The sequence below is a fragment of the Thunnus thynnus genome, chromosome 21 (genome assembly GCF_963924715.1).
Source record: "Thunnus thynnus chromosome 21, fThuThy2.1, whole genome shotgun sequence".
NCBI classification, from domain to species: Eukaryota; Metazoa; Chordata; class Actinopteri; order Scombriformes; family Scombridae; genus Thunnus; species Thunnus thynnus.
Genome location: NC_089537.1, coordinates 37,501 through 59,223, shown reverse-complemented (window position 1 = coordinate 59,223; position 21,723 = coordinate 37,501). Strand labels below are relative to the sequence as shown.

The window sequence follows — 21,723 nt, the reverse complement described above, 5'->3', positions numbered from 1 at the left end:
GTGGTTGGTTATTTGTGACTAAAAGGTCAAAGTTCATGACTGGAGTCAGTGTTCGTGTTCACTGATTGAAGCTGAAGTTGTTTCTCTGACATTATAGAGAGAAGAGGAAAAACTTTTTTTTAGATGTTCTTTAATTGTTCAGCAGAGTCAGATCAATATTACAGAGAGAGGAAGAAAATCATTTCATCAATATTCACTTTGACTTCAGTTAATCTGTTGAAGCATTAATAGAACTGTGAGTGTCTGTGGACCAATCAGAGCCATTCTGAGTGCTGCTAGGCAACAGGACACGAGCTAGGGGTGATGCCCAACAGGGAGTGAGCAGATCTAAGGTCCAGCACGACGTTCAGGTGAGACTTGATAAGCTGCACGTTCCTCAGACAACCTCTGAACCGAGAGCTGATAGACAGGCAGTTCTGCTTCACCCCAACTGCAGAGAGACAGACAGGTTAATCAATCATGTGTTTCTTTGATCTTTCTGTGTGAGCATTCGATCAATGTTTGATGAACGGTTCAGAGTTGAGAGGCGGGGCTCACCTGGGAATCCTCCCAAGTAGACGGGATTGTTGGTCTCAGCAGAGGTGGATTGTGGGTAGGGGTTGAGGGTCGTGAAGCTCCGCCCATCTACACTCAGACTCAGAGTGTGTTTGGTCTTCCTCGCCAGCAGGTGATGCCACTGTCCGTCACACAGTATCTGACCAATGGAACGCACCGACACTCGCCCCGCCCCATTATTCACGTTAAACACCATCTGAGGAAGAACACAGGTAAACCAGGGAGAACACAGGTCAACCAGGAAGAACACAGGTAAACCAGGGAGAACACAGGTCAACCAGGAAGAACACAGGTAAACCAGGAAGAACACAGGTCAACCAGGAAGAACACAGGTAAACCAGTAAGAACACAGGTAAACCAGTAAGAACACAGGTAAACCAGGAAGAACACAGGTAAACCAGGAAGAACACAGGTAAACCAGGAGGAACACAGGTCAACCAGGAGAAACACAAGTCAACCAGGAAGAACACAGGTCAACCAGGAAGAACACAGGTAAACCAGGAAGAACACAGGTCAACCAGGAAGAACACAGGTCAACCAGGAGAAACACAGGTAAACCAGGAAGAACACAGGTAAACCAGTAAGAACACAGGTCAACCAGGAAGAACACAGGTCAACCAGGAGAAACACAGGTAAACCAGGAAGAACACAGGTAAACCAGAAGGAACACAGGTCAACCAGGAAGAACACAGGTCAACCAGGAAGAACACAGGTAAACCAGGAAGAACACAGGTAAACCAGGAAGAACACAGGTAAACCAGGAGGAACACAAGTCAACCAGGAAGAACACAGGTCAACCAGGAAGAACACAGGTAAACCAGGAAGAACACAGGTCAACCAGGAAGAACACAGGTCAACCAGGAGAAACACAGGTAAACCAGGAAGAACACAGGTAAACCAGTAAGAACACAGGTAAACCAGAAGGAACACAGGTAAACCAGGAAGAACACAGGTCAACCAGGAAGAACACAGGTCAACCAGGAAGAACACAGGTAAACCAGGAGGAACACAGGTAAACCAGGAAGAACACAGGTAAACCAGTAAGAACACAGGTCAACCAGGAAGAACACAGGTCAACCAGGAAGAACACAGGTAAACCAGGAGGAACACAGGTAAACCAGGAAGAACACAGGTAAACCAGTAAGAACACAGGTCAACCAGGAAGAACACAGGTAAACCAGGAGGAACACAGGTAAACCAGGAAGAACACAGGTAAACCAGGAAGAACACAGGTAAACCAGGAAAAACACAGGTCAACCAGGAGGAACACAGGTAAACCAGGAAGAACACAGGTCAACCAGGAGGAACACAGGTAAACCAGGAGGAACACAGGTAAACCAGGTAAAAATTAGTAAACATGTAAATGAGGAAACAAGTGAATGCGTAAATAATTAAATATTTAAATGTGTAAACAGATACACACACACACACATACCTGTCCGTTAATCATCTCCAGTCCGATGGCGTCGACCTTTGCGCTGCTGATTCCCAAGAACACTCCCTCTGATTGACTCGTCCGAAACTCCAAAGACACCGACACATCGGAGCCGACCTTGTATCCATCACGCACTGAACACACACACACACACACACACACACAAACAGGCACATTAAATCACAATGACTCAGATTAAATCAGATCAATCACATTAACGTTCTTCATGTTGGACTCACTGATTTCGGCAAATCCACTGCCGTTAAAGTAACTTCCTGTCTGGTCCTTGGTGAAACAGGAAGTGACATCATGCTGCGACGCCGGCTTGGACAGGTCCAACATGGCACCATTCAGACTGACAGAGCGAAGACAACCTGGAAGACTGCTGCTGGCCTGAGAGACAGACAGGTGGACAGACAGGGAGATAGGGTTAGTCTCATGTTTTCAGTAAATATCAGGGCTGTTTGTCAGTAAAACTAACTGTGAAATAACACCTGCAGTTCAGACCTCACTTGTCTGTCTAGACACACCTGTCTGTTTTGTCTAACTTTGCTTTTTATTGGCTGATTTACACATCGTCATAGAGATGCAGTACCACTAATGTCCACTAGATGCTGCAGCACCAGTTTCCAAGCTACCAGTCCAAACTTCATCTCCAGTTTCCCAGGTACCAGTCCAAACCTCACCTCCTGTTTCCCAGGTACCAGTTCAAACCTCATCTCTAGTTTCCCAGGTACCAGTCCAAACCTCACCTCCCGTTTCCCAGGTACCAGTTCAAACCTCATCTCCAGTTTCCCAGGTACCAGTCCAAACCTCACCTCCCATTTCCCAGGTACCAGTTCAAACCTCATCTCCAGTTTCCCAGGTACCAGTCCAAACCTCACCTCCAGTTTCCCAGGTACCAGTCCAACCCTCACCTCCAGTTTCCCAGGTACCAGTCCAACCCTCACCTCCAGTTTCCCAGGTAAAAGTCCAACCCTCACCTCCAGTTTCCCAGGTACCAGTCCAGGCTACTTCTGAACTGGGTCTGGACTGGGTCAGGGTCTCCCCGCCTACTCTGCTGCTCGTAACAACATGTGATGTGAATCAATCCTTTCATTTCAGTTTAATCACCGCAGTCAGTTAATTCAGTGAACAAGCGCAGAGCTTTGACACGTGCACAGGTGCGTGTGTGTGTGTGTGTGTGTGTGTCATACGTTGATCCTCCTGGTAGAGTGTGTGTGTGGCAGTCCTCCCAGGTACAGTCTGTTGTTCACGTCCAGCTGGTTTCCTTTAACTGACACAGAGTCTGGACTCAAGCCGTCAACTGACACCGACACTGACCGCCGACTGACCTCTGCACTCACCTGAGAGAGACAGACAGGCAGACAGGCAGACAGGCAGACAGGCAGACAGGCAGACAGATTTGTGTTGTTACAGAAGCGGGCGCAACAGAGAGTAGACAGGAAGTGATGTCAGAACTTCACCTTTATTTCAGGTGAATTAGTGATGTTGCCTTTCCTGTGTGTATTTGATGTGTGCATGACTCACTGTGTGCCACTCTCCATCGTTAATGACAACAGATGAAGTGACTGAGGCGGGGCCTTTCCCCAGGTCAGCTGACATCAACAGCCTCCCCGCCGCCAGCCGCAGGATGGCGTGATCCATCTGGTTGGAGTCAGAGAGGAGGAGGAGAAGACCGTCCTGAGCCCGGCTTCGAACCGACAACCTGAGGGAGACACTAAGACAACACAACACGGTAGAATCAGAACTGTATGACACAGATGCCCCTCCCCCTGTTGTCATGGATACTCACCTCTTACGGACAGTGTTGGGGCTGATGATGAAAGTCATGTGACTGTGTCTGGACGAACCAAACTGAGCTGCTGATGGGAGGAAGCTTGGTTCCGCGTCTGAGGCACACTGCAGCACACATAAATAAATAAGCAATAATTAATCAACAACATTAATAACCAATAATCAAACACCAATAAACAATGTATAATCAATAAGGCATAAATGTATTGGTTACGGTCAGAGCTCCAGGTGTCAGGGCACTCAGGTGAGTGGGCGGGGCTAAAGGTAGGTGGGCAGGGTCAGGAGTGGGCTCTAAATCCTGGTCATCAGGCAGAACTGCCCCCCCGACTCTCTCTTCTAATAGGCAGCTGTCGAGCTCCACCCCTTCGTACCGCACTGCTCCTGATAGGTCAATGAGCCTGGAGGGAGCCGCCAATCAAAACAATGAACAAATCAGGGAGACAGAAACAATGAAACAACCTGTGTATGTTTGTGTGTGTGTGAGACTTACGCTCCGCCCACCGCCAGGTGCTGGATGCAGCCTCTGAACCACCTGGACACGTCCTGCAATCTGATTGGCAGACGAGACTCCTCACCTGAAGGCAGCCCACCAATGAAAAAGGAGGCTGGAGAGAGACGGGAGAGTCCGCCTGGCAACAGAGAGACGGACTTCAGGTGTTCCTCGTCGACCTGGACATACAGAGACCTGAGAGACAGAGAACATCAATCGATGTTTTTCAGTCAGGGGAGGCATGTTCAGGTGAGACAGGTCTCTGTTTCCATGGTAACACATACTTCTTGTTGATGGTGATGATGACGGAGTGTTTCGTTCCATCAGCGAAGGATCCACCATCGGGTTTCACCACTACCACCCGCCGTGTGGCCCCGTTCACTTCTCCAAGCTCCGCCTCCAATGAACCGGACGCCAGGTGCACAGACAGGAAGTGCTGCACACGCACACGCACACGCACGCGCACACACACGCACACACACACACGCACACACACACCCACACACACACACACACACACACACACACACACACATAACATACACTGTGGTTACAATGACAGTAATACTTTCTCATTCATTTCTATGTGCACACGCTGAGCAGCTGATCTACAGGTGAATCACTAACAGCTGATCCACAGGTGTATCATGTGACGTCTCTCTGGTCTCACCTGACGCTGTGTGCGGTCGTCACTGAAGCCAGCCAGCAGGACTCCTGATTGGTTGTTGGAAGAGAAGGAGAACAAAAGCTCCGCCTCCTGGCCAAGCGAGCGCGGAGCGATCTGAACAAAGCCGCCACCCAACACTGAGACGCTCCGCACCGCCTGATCAGGAAATCAATACAGGTTATTGATCATTGAGATGTTTCAGTGTGTTATATATAATTTACATAAGTATATATACTGTATGTATATATTTGTGTACCTCGAGTACGCAGCCCTTCCTGACTCCATATGCATCTCTCAGCAGGTCAAAGTTCGACCGCGCGATCTCCACGTTCTTTATGCAGCCAACGTACGACCTCGAGATGACTTGTCGCCTAGCAACCAGACAGACAGGTAGGGACAGAGAGCATTAACATGTAACCCTCCTGTGACATAATCTTCACCTGGTGACATCAACACACTCACCTGATTGGTCGGGAGGCAGGGAGTCCCCCGATGTAGATGGGGTCAAGGTCAGAGCGGTTCAGGTCAGAGGCCGTTCCTGGTGACTCCGCCTCCAACACCTCCTTGTCTGACGATTGGTCGGCTGCCATGACGGACAAGTAGCCTGGACACACCCATAAGCAGCATCAGTATTATGTAGTAATATGTAGCAGTAGTACTAATATGTAGCACTAGTACTAATAAGTAGCACTAGTACTAATATGTAGCAGTAGTACTAATAAGTAGCAGTATTACTAATATGTAGCAGTAGTACTAATATGTAGCAGTAGTACTAATAAGTAGCACTAGTACTAATATTTAGCAGTAGTACTAATAAGTAGCAGTATTACTAATATGTAGCAGTAGTACTAATATGTAGCAGTAGTACTAATATGTAGCAGTATTACTAATAAGTAGCAGTTTTACTAATATGTAGCACTAGTACTAATAAGTAGCAGTAGTACTAATATGTAGCAGTAGTACTAATATGTAGCAGTAGTACTAATAAGTAGCAGTAGTACTAATAAGTAGCAGTATAACCTTTGCGTTTGTTTCTCTGCAGTGTGATCTTGTACCAGACTCCTGTGTTGTACTTTCTGTTGGAGGTCAGGATCAGGGGACCTGAGCCTAGGTCAAAGGTCAGACGGACTCGACCCCCCACCAGCTCTATGGACAGGAAGTCTCTCTGCAGAAGACAGGAAGAGAGCCAACGTCTGAGTCTCCTTCACAATAAGAGTCTCAACAACAACAGCAAGAGAGCCAACATCTGAGTCTGCTTCACAATAAGTGCGGTACCGTGTTGTTGGAGGCCAAGTACAGCAGTAATCCGCCCGGCGACAGCGTTTTAAACAGCAGCACGACAGAGGTGGAGGTCGCTCGCAGAGACTTCTGGACCAATGAGAAGCCAGAACCATCGAAATGGAAGGACGTCTCCTCCGCCTGGGGACTGAGAGAGAGACAGGTAGAGAGACAGACAGATAGAGACAGACAGGTAGAGACAGACAGACAGACAGATAGAGACAGACAGGTAGAGACAGACAGACAGACAGACAGACAGGTAGAGACAGACAGACAGATAGAGACAGACAGACAGACAGACAGGTAGAGACAGACAGACAGGTAGAGAGACAGACAGACAGGTAGAGAGACAGACAGGTAGAGACAGACAGACAGGTAGAGAGAAAGACAGACAGGTATAGACAGAAAGGTAGAGACAGACAGACAGGTAGAGAGAAAGACAGACAGGTATAGACAGACAGGTAGAGACAGACAGACAGGTAGAGAGAAAGACAGACAGGTAGAGACAGACAGACAGACAGATAGAGACAGACAGGTAGAGACAGACAGACAGACAGACAGACAGGTAGAGACAGACAGACAGATAGAGACAGACAGACAGACAGACAGGTAGAGACAGACAGACAGGTAGAGAGACAGACAGACAGGTAGAGAGACAGACAGGTAGAGACAGACAGACAGGTAGAGAGAAAGACAGACAGGTATAGACAGACAGGTAGAGACAGACAGACAGGTAGAGAGAAAGACAGACAGGTAGAGAGACAGACAGATAGAGACAGACAGACAGGTAGAGACAGACAGACAGGTAGAGAGAAAGACAGACAGGTATAGACAGACAGGTAGAGACAGACAGACAGATAGAGAGACGGACAGTAAGACCTCTAGACTTCATTTTTTTTAAATGCAATTCAGAACTTTCTTTAGAAAGCTGTAGTTTTAACCTCCAGGCTGAACTACAAAACACACACCTGTATGTTAGTCCACCTGTATGTTAGTCCACCTGTATGTTAATCCACCTGTATGTTAGTCCACCTGTATGTTAGTCCACCTGTATGTTAATCCACCTGTATGTTAGTCCATCTGTGTGTTAATCCACCTGTAGGTTAGTCCACCTGTATGTTAATCCACCTGTATGTTAGTCCACCTGTATGTTAATCCACCTGTATGTTAGTCCACCTGTATGTTAGTCCACCTGTATGTTAGTCCACCTGTAGGTTAGTCCACCTGTATGTTAGTCCACCTGTATGTTAGTCCACCTATGTGTTAGTCCATCTGTGTTAGTCCACCTGTAGGTTAGTCCACCTGTATGTTAGTCCACCTATGTGTTAGTCCACCTGTAGGTTAGTCCACCTGTATGTTAGTCCACCTATGTGTTAGTCCACCTGTATGTTAGTCCACCTATGTGTTAGTCCACCTGTGTGTCAATCCACCTGTGTGTTAGTCCACCTGTGTGTTAGTCCACCTGTGTTAGTCCACCTGTAGGTTAGTCCACCTGTGTTAGTCCACCTGTATGTTAATCCACCTGTGTGCGTACCTGCTGAAGCAGCCTCCACACTCTCCCTCTCTACTGTTGTAGTTCCATAGTCCGATGTTTCTCTCGTTGAGCGACGCTTCGCCCAAACAGCCCTGGAAGGTGGTGGAGCGCAGCACTGCAGGGGTCTGACATCAGACACACACACACACACACACACAGTTATCACCTGTTCACCTGTTCACCACACACACCTGTGCACCTGATGTGTGTATGTTACCTGAGTGTGAGCTCCCAGTCCTCCGATGTGGATCACCGTGTTGTTGTCGATGTCTAGAACACGAGCGGGTCCAGGCGATGTAGCTGTTACTGCGGGCGACGGAGGCGACTCCAGCTGATGGACTGACAGAGAGCCGTGGGCTCCGAACCTGCCAACATCATGACATCATCACATGACATCATATGAAATTACATCACATAACTTCAGCAGCGGCAGCCTGTTTTTACTTTAATTTGGTGTATTTATTAGTTTTGGTGATCTCTTGGTGGTGTGTCATACCGTGTCACGTTAATCCTGGTCCATCTGTTGTTGGTGATTTCTGGTCCAAGAGAATCCAGTCTGGTGCTTCCTGAACCAAGGTCCCACAGCAGAGAAACTTTCCCATCATGCATCTCCAGCGCCAAAAAGTCTGCCTGCACACAACAGACATCAGCTGACTGTCAGTGCTGAGCACTGTGTGTGTGTGTGTGTGTGTGTGTGTGTGTGTGTGTACCTGTGTGTTGCTGCCCAGGTAGAACAACAGGTTGTTCCTTCTTGTCGTCTTCAGCGTCAGAATCAGAGTGTTGAAGTTACTCGACTGAATCTCTGGTTTGTAGGATCGAACACACGTCCTGTCTGCCTGCACCGCCACCTTAATCTGATGACATCACAACACCTTCATCATCATCATCATCATCATCATCATCATCATCATCATCGTGTGTGTTTCTGTCACTGTGTGTTTATGTACCGATGCCGCCTGTCTTCTGGCCTGATCGATCAGCTCTCTGATGTCAGACAGGTTCCTGCTCAGTGTTTCTCCCAGCATGCTCAGTGGCTTTATCCTGTCCATTAGACGCTCTGTACGATGCTCTGCCTCCTCTATTTTACGCTGCGCCTCATAAGCTAACCAAACAGGAAACAGGAAGTGTTACCACCACATAGAAGCTCTCATTTTCGTATCTTTTTTTGTCTCAATAAAGGTTGCAGACCAACCTGCAGTCTGTGTATAAGTCACCAGCTGGTTGGTCTGTTTTACTGTGTTGTTGGTGTTTTCCACCACAGAAGAAGAATCCTGCAGCTGCTGTCTGAGTCTCTGCAGCCGCTGCAGCGCCTCCTGCAGGCCAGAGCGAGCAGCTGCAACCTGAAGCTGCGCCTGCTGCAGTGGCACCGACGAACCTGAGGTACACAAAGATCAATATATCAATACATCTATACATTGATACAATATATCAGTATATAAATATATCACTTTATTAATACAACAGTTTATCAGAATATTTATACATAAATATCTAATATCAACTCAGTGGTAATAACCAATCAGAGACATGTCCACATCAGTTTGAATGCTGCTTAATGCTGCTTCAGGATAAAGACATCATCACCTAATCAATCAAACGGACCACTGATGACATCATCAGTATTGATCTTTGAAGGAGGCAGAGCCTGAAATGCCTGACTCACTGTTAGAGAGGCTCTGCAGCTCTCTGATTGGCTGACGGAGGAGGAGGCTGGTGTTACTGACACTCTCTCTGACCAATCGCAGTGTGGTAGTTACCATGGAGACGTTCAGCTGCAGGTCTGTAACAGAGACAGACAGACAGTCAGTCAGACAGACAGTCAGTCAGACAGACAGTCAGACAAACAATCAGACAGACAGACAGACAGACAGTCAGTCAGACAGACAGACAGACAGTCAGACAGTCAGACAGACAGACAGACAAACAGACAGTCAGACAGTCAGACAGACAAACAGTCAGACAGACAGTCAGACAGTCAGACAGACAAACAGTCAGACAGACAGACAGACAGACAGTCAGACAGTCAGACAGACAGACAGACAGACAGACAGACAGACAGACAGTCAGACAGACAGACAGACAGACAGACAGTCAGTCAGACAGTCAGACAGTCAGACAAACAGTCAGACAGACAGACAGACAGACAGTCAGACAGTCAGACAGAGAGTCAGACAGACAGACAGACAGACAGACAGACAGACAGACAGACAGACAGACAGACAGACAGACAGACAGACCTTCACTTGACTTGTTGATTTGTCGACTTTCTTCCAGAACAGCAACGCTGATATTCAGTTTGGCTTGACCGTCTACCAACAGCGGCTGCTCTGATTGGACGGTCTGAAATACACACACACACACACACACACACACACACACACACACACACACACAGACAGTTTATAAACGTCTGACGCTGTTTGTTACTCACCTGAACCCCAAACAACATCTGGGAGTCTTTACAGTCTTTCATGTGAACACCTACTTACCATGTTGAGAGCGAGGGAGGCGGACATCTGGGCGATCAGGGCGACCTGTTGCGCCGAGTCAACCTGCTCTGTGACATCACCGTCCAGCTGAACCAATCGGCTGCCGTTCTGAGACACGTTACATACCGATGACAGAGAGCTGAGAGACACAATCATGTAGACTGATTAATATAACGGATACACACACACACACTCACACTCACAGTAACACACACACACACACTCACACACACTTACACTCACAGTAACACACACACACACACACACTCACAGTAACACACACACACACACACTCACACTCACAGTAACACACACACACACACACACACACTCACAGTAACACACACACACACTCACACTCACAGTAACACACACACACACTCACACTCACAGTAACACACACACACACACACACACTTACACTCACAGTAACACACACACACACACACAGTTACCTGTGCAGAGAGTGGGCGTGGCTCTGCAGCAGGTGGGCGTGGTTCTCTGCACGGTAAACGTTCTCCAGAGCGTCCGTCATCTTCAAACCAACAACCAGACCGTCGACCTGCTTCCTCAGCAGAGGGCGCCACTGATCCAGCTGCCCCCCCAAAACCTCCACCTGCTGCACACATTATTATCATTATTAATAATAATCAATAATGTTCCCGTCATCAATATTATTATTGTTATCATTATTAATCAGAGCGATCGGTTCGTGTCTTACTGCTGAGCTGTTGTTTATCTCCTCTGTCAGGCTGAAGCTGTCGGCCAGCAGCAGCTGACTGTCGTCCATCACGGCGTCCAAAGACTCACTGACAGCCGACACGTTCTGATGGACAGACTGACACACACACACACACACAAACACACACACACACACATCAAGATGCACACACACACACACACACACACACACACACAAACACAAATCATTTAGTTTACAGTCTCCAAGCCGCTGAGTTCATCTGTGGAAATGAATTAACTAACGTTTTATTTGGGACAAAAACTGCATTATTATCATTACTTTTCCAAGCATATATACACAGAAGCACTGATCATGGCAGCACAAGAACAGCCACTCAGTACGAGATCAATAGAGGCGGAGATCTACCACACCAGACAGGACTTCCAGATCCAGACTGACAAGCTGGTGATGACGAACCGACCGGACATCGTGTTGATGGACAAACAGGAGAAGGCAGCGGTGATGGACGTAGTGATCCCAAGCGACAGCAACGTCAAGAAGAAGGAACACGAGAAGATAGAAAAATACCAAGAGGAGCTAGAAAAGATGTGGGGAGTGAAGGCAACAGTGGTGCCAGTGGTAACGGGAGCACTGGGGGCTGTGACCCACAAACTGGGAGAGTGGCTCCAGCAGATCACAGGGACAACATCTGAGGTCTCTGTCCAGAAGAGCCCAGTCCTAGGAACAGCTGAGATACTGCACAGAACCCTAAAACTCCCATAGAGACACCCCCCCCCCCCCCCCCCCCCCCCATGGGAGGGGGGTGAGAGGGAGATTTTTTATATATATATGTATGTGTGTGCCTGACGCTTGGGTGTCTCGATCGATGACCAACTAACCTTTAAGGTTCACGTGGCCTCAGTCGCTCGATCGTGTCGGTTTGTCCTGTACAACATCAGTAATATCACGCATCAACTACTGCAGCTCCTTACTGGCCTCCCTGCATGTACACTCAAACCTCTGCAGATGATCCAGAACCCCGCGCGCGTCTGGTCTTCAATCAGCCCAAAACAGCACATCACCCTGCTGTTCATATCCCTCCACTGGCTCCCAGTTGCTGCCTGCATCAAATTCAAAACCCTGACATTCGCTTACAAAACAACAACTAAAATGGCTCCTGCCCACCTGAACTCCCTCATTCAGGTCTACACTCCCTCCCCCCACGACGCTCTGCCAATGAAAGGCGCCTGGTACCACAACAGGACCCTAAGTCACCAGCTAGACTCTTCTACTCTGTAGTTCTCTGGTGGTGGAACTGAAATTCTCCCAGATCCACGAACTTTAAAGCATGTGACTTTAAACACAGTGTGTTGGTGTGTTCATGATGTCCTAACTATCCATATGGCTCTTCTGTTGAGGGATGCATAGTGAGTGTAAGTTGCTTTTGTATGTGTTACCCGACACCTCCGCTCACTATTTCAGATATGCTACTACAAGTGAACAATACAGTGTTCAATGCTTCATGATCCACAATGTGTCTTATTTTCCCAGAACTGCAGCGCTCCTCGCCAACTTTGCTTGTATTTATCTTACACGAAGTTTCCAGCAGATTTTGTGCTCTAATATCACATATTATTTATTTCATATAGTAACACTACATAACACTGTCTATCATCACTTGTATGTCAGTTTCCAAACAACGTAATCTTTGTTTTGTTCAAATTTTGTGTGTGTTCACCTGGCTGTGGGTGTGTGTTCACCTGGCTGTAGGTGTGTGTTTACCTGGCTGTAGGTGTGTGTTCACCTGGCTGTAGGTGTGTTTACCTGGCTGTAGGTGTGTGTTTACCTGGCTGTAGGTGTGTGTTTACCTGGCTGTAGGTGTGTGTTCACCTGGCTGTAGGTGTGTGTTTACCTGGCTGTAGGTGTGTGTTCACCTGGCTGTAGGTGTGTGTTTACCTGGCTGTAGGTGTGTTTACCTGGCTGTAGGTGTGTTTACCTGGCTGTAGGTGTGTTCACCTGGCTGTAGGTGTGTGTTTACCTGGCTGTAGGTGTGTGTTTACCTGGCTGTAGGTGTGTTTACCTGGCTGTAGGTGTGTTTACCTGGCTGTAGGTGTGTGTTTACCTGGCTGTAGGTGTGTGTTCACCTGGCTGTAGGTGTGTGTTTACCTGGCTGTAGGTGTGTTTACCTGGCTGTAGGTGTGTGTTTACCTGGCTGTAGGTGTGTGTTTTATTTACCTGATAGCGTTGGAGGAGAGTGTTTGCGTTGTCCAGCAGTTGTTGTGTTTGTGTGTTTCGTTGTGCAGCGTTGCTCAGTTGTGTGTGTGCATGTTGCAGCATTTCCATGTGAACAGAGAGGGAGGCGGTGAGGGGGCGGAGCCGCTCGTCAACCGCCACACTGCTGGACAGGAAGTGCACCTGCAGCAAGTTGATGACAGACTCTGTAAGGCTGAAGAGAGAGAGATACATCATTAACACTGATCTTAAATAAAACGTGTACATTAACACTGACACACACACACACACACACACACACACACCTGAGCTCCTGATTGGCTGCAGTGTTGGCAGCTGTTAGATTGACAGCTCTGATGGTTTCCAACATGGATGCCACCTCATCCAGCAAATACGTCTGATTGGCTGCATCTAACTCCACCTCTGTGGTCTGGTTCAGATGCCCCGCCTCCCTCTCAAGCACTGGACCAATCAGATATCACAATACTGTTTTAAATCATCATCTTTCACTTACTGAACAGCCTTTCAATGGTTTCTGTATCCTGGGCGTCACTGACAGGCTGCGGGGCATTAACATGTATTTTCTGCTGGTTATGATGTCACTTTGATGTGTTGCCGATGTAATCAGTATGTTACCCTGGATGTTGTCCTGAAGGTTGCCGATGCTCTCCAGCAGCAGTGCACCCTGGGAAAGACTGTTGTTGGTGGACACGCCCACTTCCTCCAGGTCGTGTGAAAGATGTGTGACCTAGCCAATCGGAGGACAGGAAAAATATGAACTCTATCAAAATGCTTCTGTGTTTTATATATTTAATATGTTATAATCTATGTTTGCAGATGATTCTGTGTTCTATATTTTAATATCTAATAATCTATGTGTGGCAGATTAGGTTTTTCTCCTTTCTTTCGGTCCACTTAATTGTCACTGGCTGGATTCAATGAATCAGCTTTGCGCTGGTTACTGGGCGGCGCCGTTCAGCGCTGTGTTTAGGCAGGCGTCTATTCCTCGGGAGGATGTTTCTGCCTCTTCCTGGAACCTGGTTTCCGTGCTGGCTGGTGTGTGCACAGTTTGTCATACCAGCATATCTGCCGTGTTTCCTCAGACCTGGTCTCCCAGCCATTGTAAGATGTGCATTTTTACAATTTTCTTGTACCTTCGCTCTCTGGTATGTTTACATGAGTTGACATTCCTTTTAATTCAGGTGTCATTCCCACCTTGTAATTTTAGTGTTTTATGCACTTTGCAGGCCAGGCTATGCTTCACGGTGGGTGGCCCTTTCTAAACCCCCAGCCTCCCTCCCTGAGAGCAGTATGTGTTTTCACTTGTTTTTCTTTGTGGCAGCACTTCTGTTGTGTGATTCCCCCTCCTCGCTCCCCATACTGCTCAATTTTGCAAATTTTTTAGGTGCTAATTTGTTTTTTAAAGTTTGGAGACCTACTTGTCATTTAAAAAAAGAATTTTATTAATACAATATATATCCATTTTTTGCAATCACATCTCAGTCCAGTGTTTTTTTCAAGCTTGCGTGACTGATTGAAATTCCCAGAGGTGGCAAAGTTGACACTATTAAAAAAACAAAAAAACCCTCCCTCCCTCTTGCCTCATATGTTTACAGATTACTCTGTGTTCTACGTATTTACTGTGTTATAATCTCTGTTTACAGATGTGTTCTATATGTTATAATCTATGTTTATAGATGTGTTCTATGTATTTAATGTGTTATAATCTCTGTTTACAGATGTGTTCTATGTGTTATAATCTATGTTTACAGATGTGTTCTATATGTTATAATCTCTGTTTACAGATGTGTTCTATATGTTATAATCTATGTTTATAGATGTGTTCTATATGTTATAATCTATGTTTATAGATGTGTTCTATGTATTTAATGTGTTATAATCTCTGTTTACAGATGTGTTCTATGTGTTATAATCTATGCTTACAGATGTGTTCTATATGTTATAATCTATGTTTACAGATGTGTTCTATATGTTATAATCTATGTTTATAGATGTGTTCTATATGTTATAATCTATGTTTATAGATGTGTTCTATGTATTTAATGTGTTATAATCTATGTTTACAGATGTGTTCTATATGTTATAATCTATGCTTACAGATGTGTTCTATATGTTATAATCTCTGTTTACAGATGTGTTCTATGTGTTATAATCTATGTTTACAGATGTGTTCTATGTGTTATAATCTATGTTTACAGATGTGTTCTATGTGTTATAATCTATGTTTATAGACGTGTTCTATATGTTATAATCTATGTTTACAGATGTGTTCTATGTATTTAATGTGTTATAATCTATGTTTACAGATGTGTTCTATATGTTATAATCTATGTTTACAGATGTGTTCTATATGTTATAATCTATGTTTACAGATGTGTTCTATATGTTATAATCTATGCTTACAGATGTGTTCTATGTGTTATAATCTATGTTTACAGATGTGTTCTATATGTTATAATCTATGTTTACAGATGTGTTCTATATGTTATAATCTATGTTTACAGATGTGTTCTATGTATTTAATGTGTTATAATCTATGTTTACAGATGTGTTCTATATGTTATAATCTATGTTTACAGATGTGTTCTATATGTTATAATCTATGTTTACAGATGTGTTCTATGTGTTATAATCTATGTTTACAGATGTGTTCTATGTGTTATAATCTATGTTTACAGATGTGTTCTATGTATTTAATGTGTTATAATCTATGCTTAGATGTATTCCATGTATGTGTATTATCAGCTGTTTGTCTTTAGAAGCAGCTGAACACTGAAACAGAAATGAGTGGAATGAGCCCAGCATGACTCATGGATACCTGCTGTAGCAGAGCGCTGAGGTCAGAGGTCAAATGACTTAAGTCGTCCTCCACTCTGGACAGGTGGAGAGTGACAGAACTGTTCCCTGAAAACGCCACCTGTACAGACACACAGCAGGCAACACAGACGTAAATACTTTCAAACATCCGCAGGTGGAAACTTTACAGTGAAATCAGGAGATGGAAGTTATTCATATTTAAGCACAGACCACACCAGGCTCTGTGGTGCGTTCAGGGTCCATAAACATGTCTCTGAATTGTATCTGAGGGTTGTTATAGAGCCTCTGTGTGAGTCTACCTGGATGCTCCTGGTCTGGTTCTCCACCGCCACCAGCTGGCTGTAGGGCGCCATGGCAACACCGCTCATATTAACAGACAGGAAGTGGTTGTGTAGTTTCTCCAAGTCGTCCAGCAGAACACCGGTGCACTCGTCATCACAAGCTGGAGATAAAAACCAAACAGATATCATCTCTGATAACACAACATGAATGTGTGTGTGTGTGTGTGTGTGTGTGTGTGTGTGTGTGTGTGTGTGTGTGTGTGTGTGTGTGTGTCACCAGTACTCACACACACACTCTCCTCCCTGTAGGATGTGCCTCTCATCACACTGCTCACAGAGGTGACCTTTGACCCCATCCTTGCAGTCACACTGTCCAGTCAGTGGGTCACACAGCGGATGCAGCGAGCCCCACCCACTGCAGCTGCACTGTGAGCACCTCCCACCTGGCAGCGAGGGGTTACCATAGTAACCAGCAGAGCACCTGCAGGACGAGAGCGAAGAGTCAGAGCGGCCGTGCTCACGGGCTCAGAGGTCGGTCTCTGCCATGAAGTTTGGTTGATAACTCCTAAATGTTTCCTCTAACGGCAGGTCAACAGATCTGTCAAACATCTCAACATCTACTGGATGAAACGATAAAACATTTGGTAAAGAAATCAAGTGTCCCCGACAACAGATCCTCTAACTTTAATCTACAACATCATCAGGTCAAACTGTTCATTTTTATCCAGTTTTGGTTTGTAACCAAATACCTGCACAACACAGAGCTGCTGGCACAGTGGTTACATGTTAAACTCAGGCTGGATATTTGTTTTCTACTTTGACCAATGACACAGAGGTTATGGTCAGGTGACAGGTATGATGTCATGACTCTCACCTCTCACAGTATCTCCCCTCGTATCCCGGCTGACAGGCGGTGCAGCGGAAATCACCAGACGCTCCCTCTGACACACATGTGGGACTGAAACTATACACACACAGTTAAAGTTGGTAAAATAAAGTAAATTAATAGAATACAGTAGAAAAGCAGTAGATGTCTCACCTGTTGTCGCGGAGGGGGCAGGAGCACAGCGAGCAGTCACTGATGGAGCCGCTGACGTTCCCATAATACCCCGGGGCACAAAGCTCGCAGCTCCGCCCACCAGTGTGATGCTGACAGTCCTGCATGAAAACATACCAACATTATCATGTGTGTCATCTACTGTCCTCTACTGACCTCTACTGTCCTCTACTGTCCTCTACTGACATCTACTGTCCTCTACTGACCTCTACTGTCCTCTACTGTCCTCTACTGACCTCTACTGACCTCTACTGTCTTCTACTGACCTCTACTGTCCTCTACTGTCTTCTACTGACCTATACTGTCCTCTACTGTCTTCTACTGACCTATACTGTCCTCTACTGTCCTCTACTGACATCTACTGTCTTCTACTGTCCTCTACTGTCCTCTACTGACCTCTACTGTTTTCTACTGACCTCTACTGACCTCTACTGACCTCTACTGTCCTCTACTGACCTCTACTGTCCTCTACTGTCTTCTACTGACCTCTACTGTCCTCTACTGTCCTCTACTGACATCTACTGTCCTCTACTGACCTCTACTGACATCTACTGTCTTCTACTGTCTTCTACTGACCTCTACTGACATCTACTGTCTTCTACTGTCCTCTACTGTCCTCTACTGACATCTACTGTCTTCTACTGACCTCTACTGACATCTACTGTCTTCTACTGACCTCTACTGACATCTACTGTCCTCTACTGACCTCTACTGACATCTACTGTCTTCTACTGACCCCTACTGACATCTACTGTCTTCTACTGTCCTCTGCTGACCTCTACTGACATCTTCTGTCTTCTACTGACCTATACTGTCCTCTACTGACATCTACTGTCTTCTACTGTCCTCTACTGTCTTCTACTGACCTCTACTGTTTTCTACTGACCTCTACTGACCTCTACTGTCCTCTACTGTCCTCTACTGTCTTCTACTGGCCTCTACTGTCCTCTACTGTCCTCTACTGACATCTACTGTCTTCTACTGTCCTCTACTGTCCTCTACTGACATCTACTGTCTTCTACTGACCTCTACTGTCCTCTACTGACATCTACTGTCCTCTACTGTCCTCTACTGACCTCTACTGTCTTCTGCTGTCCTTTACTGTCATCTACTGTCTTCTACTGACCTCTACTGTCTTCTACTGACCTCTACTGTCCTCTACTGTCCTCTACTGACATCTACTGTCCTCTACTGTCCTCTACTGTCCTCTACTGACATCTACTGTCTTCTACTGACCTCTACTGACATCTACTGTCTTCTACTGTCTTCTACTGACCTCTACTGACATCTACTGTCTTCTACTGTCCTCTACTGTCCTCTACTGACCTCTACTGACATCTACTGTCTTCTACTGACCTCTACTGACATCTACTGTCTTCTACTGTCCTCTGCTGACCTCTACTGACATCTACTGTCTTCTACTGTCCTCTGCTGACCTCTGCTGTCCTCTACTGTCCTCTACTGACATCTACTGTCTTCTACTGACCTCTACTGACATCTACTGTCTTCTACTGTCCTCTACTGATCTCTACTGACATCTACTGTCTTCTACTGACCTCTACTGTCTTCTACTGATCTCTACTGACATCTACTGTCTTCTACTGACCTGTACTGTCTTCTACTGATCTCTACTGACATCTACTGTCTTCTACTGTCCTCTGCTGACCTCTACTGACATCTACTGTCTTCTACTGTCCTCTGCTGACCTCTGCTGTCCTCTACTGACCTCTACTGACATCTACTGTCTTCTACTGTCCTCTACTGACATCTATTGTCTTCTACTGACCTCTACTGACATCTGCTGTCTTCTACTGTCCTCTACTGATCTCTACTGACATCTACTGTCCTCTACTGTCCTCTACTGACATCTACTGTCTTCTACTGTCCTCTGCTGACCTCTACTGACCTCTGCTGTCCTCTACTGTCCTCTACTGACATCTACTGTCTTCTACTGACCTCTACTGATCTCTACTGACATCTACTGTCTTCTACTGACCTCTACTGTCCTCTACTGTCCTCTACTGACCTCTACTGTCTACTAACCTCTACTGACATCTACTGTCTTCTACTGTCTTCTACTGACCTCTACTGTCCTCTACTGACCTCTACTGTCTACTAACCTCTACTGTCCTCTACTGTCCTCTACTGTCCTCTACTGTCCTCTACTGATATCTACTGTCTTCTACTGTCCTCTACTGTCCTCTACTGTCTACTAACATCTACTGTCTTCTACTGACCTCTACTGTCCTCTACTGTCCTCTACTGTCCTCTACTGATATCTACTGTCTTCTACTGTCCTCTACTGTCCTCTACTGTCCTCTACTGTCTACTAACCTCTACTGTCCTCTACTGTCCTCTACTGTCTACTAACCTCTACTGTCCTCTACTGACCTCTATTGTCCTCTATTAACCTCTACTGTCATCTACTGTCCTCTACTGTCCTCTACTGACCTCTACTGACCTCTATTGTCCTCTATTAACCTCTACTGTCCTCTACTGTCCTCTACTGTCCTCTACTGACCTCTATTGTCCTCTATTAACCTCTACTGTCATCTACTGTCCTCTACTGTCCTCTACTGACCTCTATTGTCCTCTATTAACCTCTACTGTCATCTACTGTCCTCTACTGTCCTCTACTGTTCTCCACTGACCTCTACTGTCATATACTGACCTCTACTGTCCTCTACTGACCTCTACTGACCTCTACTGTCCTCTACTGACCTCTACTGTCCTCTACTGTCCGTGTGTTTACCTGACACTCTCCCGTCTCCTGGTTGCAGCTCTCACTGTGGTTGTTGCAGCGACAGGGAACACACGGACGCACAAACAGCGACCTTTGATCCTGAGACGACAGCTCAGACCGAGGCTGATGGAAATAACCAGGAGCACAGTCCTACAGACAGACAGGTGAGACACAGACAGGTGAGACACAGACAGGTGATGTAATCTCAGGTACTGTAAAGATGCTATCAGAAAGTTCCAGTTGGCCATAGCAGTGTTCTGTATTTTGATTGGGCAGCAGCAGGGTGCCACTTTGTTGCCGTGGCTACCAGCTTCATGTTAACAGGCTACAGGCTGGACCAGTAACACCAACTCTCTCGCTGTGGCCTCTATGGTTGCCATGGTGACACAGCGAAAAAACATGGCTTACCTGACAGGACAGTCCGGCATATCCCGGCGGACAGATGCAGGACTCGATCAGTCTGGCCCCGCCCCCCTCCGCCTTCTCCGCCTCCACTGCTGTTTCCATGGTGACGTTGGAAATCCTTACAGAACAATACATGATGATGTCACTGCTACGGCTGATGGTGACACTGCTAGGAGCGATGATGTCACTGGTATGACTAATGATGTGTGTGCATACCTGCTCTGCTGCAGTCTCGTCCCATATGAAGCCTTGATGATGACGTACTGGATGTTACTGAGAACGGACATGAAGTCAGCACGACTCACCGGCTTCTCCGACACCGAGTTAAAATACTTCCACTTGTGCTGTGACACAAACACACAATAACACATGATAACACACAAACACACACAGTTATAATAAACCATCATGTGTTTTATCTAAACACTGATGATGTTGATTCCTTGCAGCATGTCGTACCTCTGTCAGCCTGATGACATGCTGTGTCCTGATGCCGTTGCCAGGAGCAACCATGTCTGTGTATATGACCAGATTCATCAGGGTCCCACCCCTCATCAGCACCTGAGGCTCCCGATTGGCCAGCCCAGAGCCGTCCTCAGCATAAAAGGTCACAACATAAGACAGCAGGCCACCGTACGACAGCAGCTATAAAACAAACACAAAAAATACACAATAAAAAGTCAATATTTTGGGCCTAAGGTTGCAGTGTCAGTGTATTCAGGTGCTGTGAGACAACAGTTTGGGTGACAGTACCTGGTTGCCCTCGAACTGGCGGGGCAGTCTCCAGTAGAGCGGGCCGGCCAGCCTGCTGGTGTTGAGTTGACGGGTGTCGAGCAAAATGTCGTTGTTCTGCTGATAAACTCCAGATACTACACCCTGCAGGTTAGACTGACTGACCAATGTCAACAGAGCTGGAGAGCGAGCCAGGGTTATCTATGACGGAAGGAAGAGAGAGAGTAAACCGGCTGCTTTCTGTCTTTCAGTTCAATTGGAAAATGTTTTATGTGCATGTGTACATGATTAATCCTAATATACTATCAGCTGGCCAAAAATTTGTATCATGGTACTTTTTTAAGATTCTGGCACTTTCACAGTATATCATGTTTTCTTTTTTTTTGCATGACTGGGCCTTTACGTAGGTTTATAGCGGCTTATTTTACTGTCTACATAGAGTTTACATGAATTGCTTCAAAAGTTTGTTTCTGAGTCTGAATGAAAGTAAACACAGGAACTAGCCGCT

General features: G+C 46.2%; 1 protein-coding gene across 1 annotated transcript in view; it reads right to left on the bottom strand.

Annotated features, from left to right (window-relative positions):
- Window positions 1–134: 134 nt before the first annotated feature.
- Window positions 135–21,723, bottom strand: part of lama1 (laminin, alpha 1) — a 50,974-nt gene continuing 29,385 nt past the window's right edge. Inside the window, exons 26-64 of the mRNA XM_067578253.1 lie at window positions 21,237–21,416; window positions 20,943–21,128; window positions 20,700–20,827; window positions 20,487–20,601; window positions 20,088–20,228; window positions 17,318–17,436; window positions 17,153–17,242; window positions 16,566–16,759; window positions 16,297–16,439; window positions 15,999–16,097; window positions 13,796–13,907; window positions 13,465–13,621; window positions 13,163–13,373; window positions 10,967–11,083; window positions 10,701–10,864; window positions 10,246–10,384; window positions 9,994–10,096; window positions 9,420–9,536; window positions 8,949–9,131; window positions 8,704–8,858; window positions 8,467–8,610; window positions 8,253–8,386; window positions 7,974–8,121; window positions 7,757–7,881; window positions 6,220–6,370; window positions 5,965–6,109; window positions 5,407–5,548; window positions 5,201–5,315; window positions 4,948–5,100; window positions 4,562–4,713; window positions 4,278–4,472; window positions 4,002–4,185; window positions 3,786–3,892; window positions 3,521–3,710; window positions 3,187–3,336; window positions 2,230–2,383; window positions 1,991–2,124; window positions 538–751; window positions 135–430 (exon numbers count right to left, since the gene is read on the bottom strand). Coding sequence (XP_067434354.1) covers window positions 276–430; window positions 538–751; window positions 1,991–2,124; window positions 2,230–2,383; window positions 3,187–3,336; window positions 3,521–3,710; window positions 3,786–3,892; window positions 4,002–4,185; window positions 4,278–4,472; window positions 4,562–4,713; window positions 4,948–5,100; window positions 5,201–5,315; window positions 5,407–5,548; window positions 5,965–6,109; window positions 6,220–6,370; window positions 7,757–7,881; window positions 7,974–8,121; window positions 8,253–8,386; window positions 8,467–8,610; window positions 8,704–8,858; window positions 8,949–9,131; window positions 9,420–9,536; window positions 9,994–10,096; window positions 10,246–10,384; window positions 10,701–10,864; window positions 10,967–11,083; window positions 13,163–13,373; window positions 13,465–13,621; window positions 13,796–13,907; window positions 15,999–16,097; window positions 16,297–16,439; window positions 16,566–16,759; window positions 17,153–17,242; window positions 17,318–17,436; window positions 20,088–20,228; window positions 20,487–20,601; window positions 20,700–20,827; window positions 20,943–21,128; window positions 21,237–21,416 — 5,745 coding nt within the window. The 3' untranslated portion in view covers window positions 135–275. The remainder of the gene's footprint in view (window positions 431–537; window positions 752–1,990; window positions 2,125–2,229; window positions 2,384–3,186; window positions 3,337–3,520; window positions 3,711–3,785; window positions 3,893–4,001; window positions 4,186–4,277; window positions 4,473–4,561; window positions 4,714–4,947; window positions 5,101–5,200; window positions 5,316–5,406; window positions 5,549–5,964; window positions 6,110–6,219; window positions 6,371–7,756; window positions 7,882–7,973; window positions 8,122–8,252; window positions 8,387–8,466; window positions 8,611–8,703; window positions 8,859–8,948; window positions 9,132–9,419; window positions 9,537–9,993; window positions 10,097–10,245; window positions 10,385–10,700; window positions 10,865–10,966; window positions 11,084–13,162; window positions 13,374–13,464; window positions 13,622–13,795; window positions 13,908–15,998; window positions 16,098–16,296; window positions 16,440–16,565; window positions 16,760–17,152; window positions 17,243–17,317; window positions 17,437–20,087; window positions 20,229–20,486; window positions 20,602–20,699; window positions 20,828–20,942; window positions 21,129–21,236; window positions 21,417–21,723) is intronic.